At 31.5% G+C, this 4,803-nt stretch overlaps 1 protein-coding gene across 1 annotated transcript; it reads right to left on the bottom strand.

The window, feature by feature from the left end:
• Positions 1-278: 278 nt before the first annotated feature.
• On the bottom strand, positions 279-2,500 carry LOC111709984 (lipase member H-A). The gene is made up of 5 exons (XM_023483967.1): positions 2,400-2,500; positions 1,944-1,987; positions 1,323-1,406; positions 878-960; positions 279-414 (listed from the first exon to the last, which is right to left on the bottom strand). Exons 1-5 carry the CDS (start codon positions 2,431-2,433, stop codon positions 327-329), a joined length of 333 nt encoding a protein of 110 aa, XP_023339735.1. The 5' UTR covers positions 2,434-2,500; the 3' UTR covers positions 279-326.
• Between the last annotated feature and the right edge of the window lie 2,303 nt (positions 2,501-4,803).

The following is a 4,803-nucleotide window of genomic DNA, read 5'->3' as shown; positions in this document are numbered from 1 at the left end:
GAGGGGCGTTATAGAATTATCTATATAAATAAAGTAGTAGTCTCTGTTTGCTGGTTTGGATGTCAGATCAGATCATGAACCCCTGGACCCCTGGACCCCTGGACCAAATTGCCTCAGATTTTGATCGCGGGCAACACAGTAGAACACGGACATCTGTACAGTCTGGTTTAAAAAGTCTAAGTTGAATAGGAAAAACTTAATTTTCAGTTTTCTTGGATCCTTATCATGCTTCTATTCATTTAAATGTAAGAAACTAAACCTTAATAAATGCATAACAATTACAAAAATTAGTTTATTTAATTAAAAATACTGTTATAAAAAAATTGTTATAAAAGATTGTTATATTCCTCAGTAACACAGAAGGGCAGTTTTGCATCAGTGAGAACGGTGAAAGCTCTGCCATCAAACTTTTCTCTAAAAAAGAGAATGGTGACGTAATTTCAACAGATCCTGTATTTAAAGAAATTTAGCACGCACAACTTACGACATCAAAGTGCATTATATTTGAATCGGAATATTTTCAGTATTATTTTGACTTCTTATGCCTGTTTAACCAGAACCTCTAGCTTACCGTGAAATGCATGATGCCTGATGCCGTTTTTTTTATCTTTTGAAAGAAACATCAATTTTTGAAATTTTTAATTTTGAGATAGAAAAACAAGGATATCTCCATCATTCTTCCAAAGAAAAAGTTTTCAAGGGTATCTTTTTCACTCTGGACAATTGTTTCAAGGAAACAAGGTCTAGGAAAGCCTATTTTTTCAGTGTTTTTTCTTTGCCACGGGCAACGCCGGGCACTTCAGCTAGTTTTGTCATAATTTTGTTGAAAAATAAGAGAATAATTTGAAAGATTAAACAAAGAAGTTATTGTTTATACCTGTCTACATAGTACCCCATAGTAGGTAGCACTGCTGTCAGATTGTTACAACTATTAGGTATCAAAGTTGTGTTGACACATACCTATGGAATACTTAGTTACAGGTAGTTACAGCCTACAGGTAGTTACAGGTAGTTTCAGGTAGTTTCAGGTAGTTTTAGGTAGTTTTAGGTAGTTTGTTAGTTTAAGGGTAGTTTCAGGTAGGTTCAGGTAGTTTCAGGTAGGTTTAGGTAGTTTCAGGTAGTTTCAGGTAGGTTTAGGTAGTTTCAGGTAGGTTCAGGTGGGTTCAGGTAGTTTCAGATAGGTTCAGGTAGTTTCAGGTAGGTACAGGTAGGTTCAGGTAGGTTCAGGTAGGTTCAGGTAGGTTTAGTAAATATGTAGGTAGATAATTGATAAGATGGTAGGTAGATAAGCAGGTAGGTATGGTAGGTAGGTAGGTAAATACCTGTAGTGCTGGGCATGGAGCCTCTAGACTAGAGATAAAGAGATCATGAGACCTGGAATGTGAGCAGGATCCTATATCAGCTACCTACATCAACAACATCCATCTTTATATCACTGTCATGAAAAGGTTTCAAGGTCTTACGCAAAAATCGATGAGAATTTTGCTAGGACCTTCTTCAATACTAGAGCTAAAAACAAGAACTTGATAGTTTTTAACTGTACATGTTTAGGGCTACAAAAAAGCATAAGTTAGTTAAAGCGGAAAAAGTCGAACCTGTCTTAAAAATAGATGCAACATTTCAGAGCAGGCTGAATCTATGTGTTACTTATTAATTTTCAGCTGGGTTGTTGGCATTCTTAAAAACGTAAAAATGGTTGAAATGGTCATGACCGAGGAATAAAAGTGTATGGCCAGTAGAATTAATAACTTTTGCCTTTAACATTTTCGGTTTTTAAAAAATGCCAGAAAACCAGAAAATAAATAAATCCGCTCAAGATTATTTTAATCATTTCAAACAGTCTGAAAAGATTGACGATAAAGATCAGAAATGAAGAACTAACATTACATACAGTCGAAATGAAAAATTAAAATAAATAGATCAAAAATACAAAAAAAAATAACCTGCCAGCATCCGGGCTGGTTCCATCCAAACTCAAGATCTGATCCTACATTTAACAACATTTTAGATTTGACACAATTTAAGATTATAATTCTGATCCTGGTTTTATAAAACTTGATTTTACAACACTGGATTTAAAAATCTTATAAAAAATTCAATAATTTGCGTTTCCTAAACATATAAAAGTAACCTTGTGATACCCAGACAACTCTGGAATAGGAAGACGACTTTTAAACTCAAGTTATAACTTTAAATAGTCCTGAACATGAGACACAACATTGTGCAGTGTAAACAGACCCATTTCTGTACTGTATAAGTAATTATTAGAAAAACAAATGTTTTGTAACAATATTGAATGCACTTAAGTATTGCTGCAATGTCGTCTACCTCTTCCACAAAATATTCTGGTTTTACTGTGGGTAAAATAAGAAAATAACTATTTATGTACTGGAATATACCTGGATAGAAATCTACATGCCCAAGTTCTAGCATTGTACCGTACTGCGGTACAACTTCAAATGAGAATCTGGAAATATTATTATTTGTTATAGCAAATATTTATCAGATATAGAATATGGATGCACTCTAAGAAATGTAAAATTTTTATTGAACAATATTTGTTGGAGCATAGGAGCCAAATCCAACTTAGTAGCTTAATATCTTCAAATGTTAATGAATTATAAATTTCATCGAAAAAAAATTGCCGAATGATGCCACATGCGTTGAATTTGGCGGAGTTAAATATTATAGAAACCGAACCTATAGAAACCGCTAGGTATAGCAACAAGGTGTATTTTGCAGGAGAATACTTTTACATTTTTGAGAAATTACTTTTTTTTGGCAAAAATAAACTGTTAAAATAATGTTCATAAAATACTTTTTTTTTTATATTGTAACACGGAATTTTATGTAATCATGGAAGCATTCATTTATGATGTCAGTACACCTTAAACCAATAAAGAGCAGTACACATGTACATATTAATCTAGTTAGTTATATAGTCAAGGGTATGTTTAAAATAAATAAAAATAATGATATTGATAATGATAAGCTGCAATGTTTTACAAAAAAGTTAAATTTCTCTATAAATATAAAAAATTTTCTGCCGCAAAATACGCCTTGTTACTATACCTAGCGGTTTCTATACGTTCAGTTTCTATAATATTTGACTCCGAATTTGGCGTCAGTGCTCCAACAAATTTTGTTAAAAATTTGAAATTTCTTAGAGTTACCCACAAAAGATGATACTTTAAAGACGACCTAAAATGTTTTTTCTTAAATGTCGAATTTGTTTTTCTGCCGAACATTTAGCTTAAGAATGATATTCTGAATGAAGTTTGAAGGAAATAAACAATGTATAAAGAAAGGTTGTAGAATGTAGATTATCTATATTTTTAATTTCTAAATTCTTGACAAAAAGAATCATCTTTAATTCTATATTTTTTGAACCCTAAAAAAATCATCAAGGCTGAAATGCTTTCCCCTCCTTTTNTTATTTTCTATTATTTAAGTAAAATACAATGGAATTTGGTATTTATATTCAGCATATCTTTTCTCCTTAACTTACCAAAACTTTAGACTTAAAACTTTTAAACTGAACTACAGCTGATGCCGGTTCAAAGTTGAACCACAGATTCAAAGTTAAAATTTCAGGAAGGATTTGATCCGACGGTAGACAGTTCATTAAATTCGGTCCTAGGCATGCTGCTTGACTGCCTTATTTTTAAATTAAATCTTTCTAAAGACAAAATGTTGTTTATAATAATGAATGATCAATTATGAATCATCATAAATTATGAATCATGGATAAATAAAATTTAAAGTCGGTGTTAGGTCATGGTATTAAGAATACTGAACACTAAAGAAAGATAAGAAGAACAGCCTATCTGCCTCTATCTATCTATCTATCTATCTATCTATCTATCTATCTATCTATCTGTCTATCTATCTATCTATCTATCTATCTAAATATCTATATATCTATTTGTATCTACTATCTGAAGATAAGCTACCTTCTACACAACACTTTATCAATCTATTAACAATCAATTAATCACTATATACACATTAGCATTGGGCTTAATGCTTACTCACTATTCATACTGGTACAAGTAGATTATTAATATATCTAGGAGTAATAACTGACAATTTAGCCTTTAAACGCCAAATCGACGTTATATTGAAATCAAGTTACTGAATCAAGGTTATGCATGTTATTGCATGTAGTCTTGGATATGCTCATTTATTACAAATTTGCCAATTGTAGAGATGACCTGATGGGTGTCCCATTCTGAAAACTTCTAGGTCATATATGATGCTGGTTACATTTATTTTACAATTTAATCTACTAGGCTTTTAGGGGTTCCCTTTCCTGTAAATACTTTTAGCTTTAGCTTGTAATTGTTTCAATTTAAATCATTTCAAATGTTGACTGATTTTTCTTTTCAAATTGGCACATATTCCATTTTTTCCAATTTTGACGGTCCATAAACCTTCCTTGGGGTCATGTGAGGTCCATCACAAAATTTGGGCTAAATTGGTAAAGTCGTTTTGACGTTTTCAGTTACAAACAAACAGACAAGCAAACTGCAAAGTTTATTTTAAATGAATATGAACGTTTTCAGAACAGGCGTATAAAATGATTGCCATCATCTTGCATGCATAGTTCAGATTCAGCTCTTCTTGATACTACTTAAATTTTTAATATCAGTAAAACCAATTTTGTTCTTTTTTTCTTTCATATCGGTAAAACCAATATTGAAACCTTTGATAAGTTTGAATAAAGTATTGAAAAAAAACATTCATGAATATGTTTAATACCTCCTTGATCTTACTTTATCAAAAACAGTGTGTTAAAATTTG

This window comes from Eurytemora carolleeae, unplaced genomic scaffold (assembly GCF_000591075.1).
Source record: "Eurytemora carolleeae unplaced genomic scaffold, Eaff_2.0 scaffold922, whole genome shotgun sequence".
Lineage (NCBI taxonomy): Eukaryota > Metazoa > Arthropoda > Copepoda > Calanoida > Temoridae > Eurytemora > Eurytemora carolleeae.
Note: the sequence above shows the minus strand (reverse complement) of the source record. Positions and strands in the feature narration are given on the sequence as shown.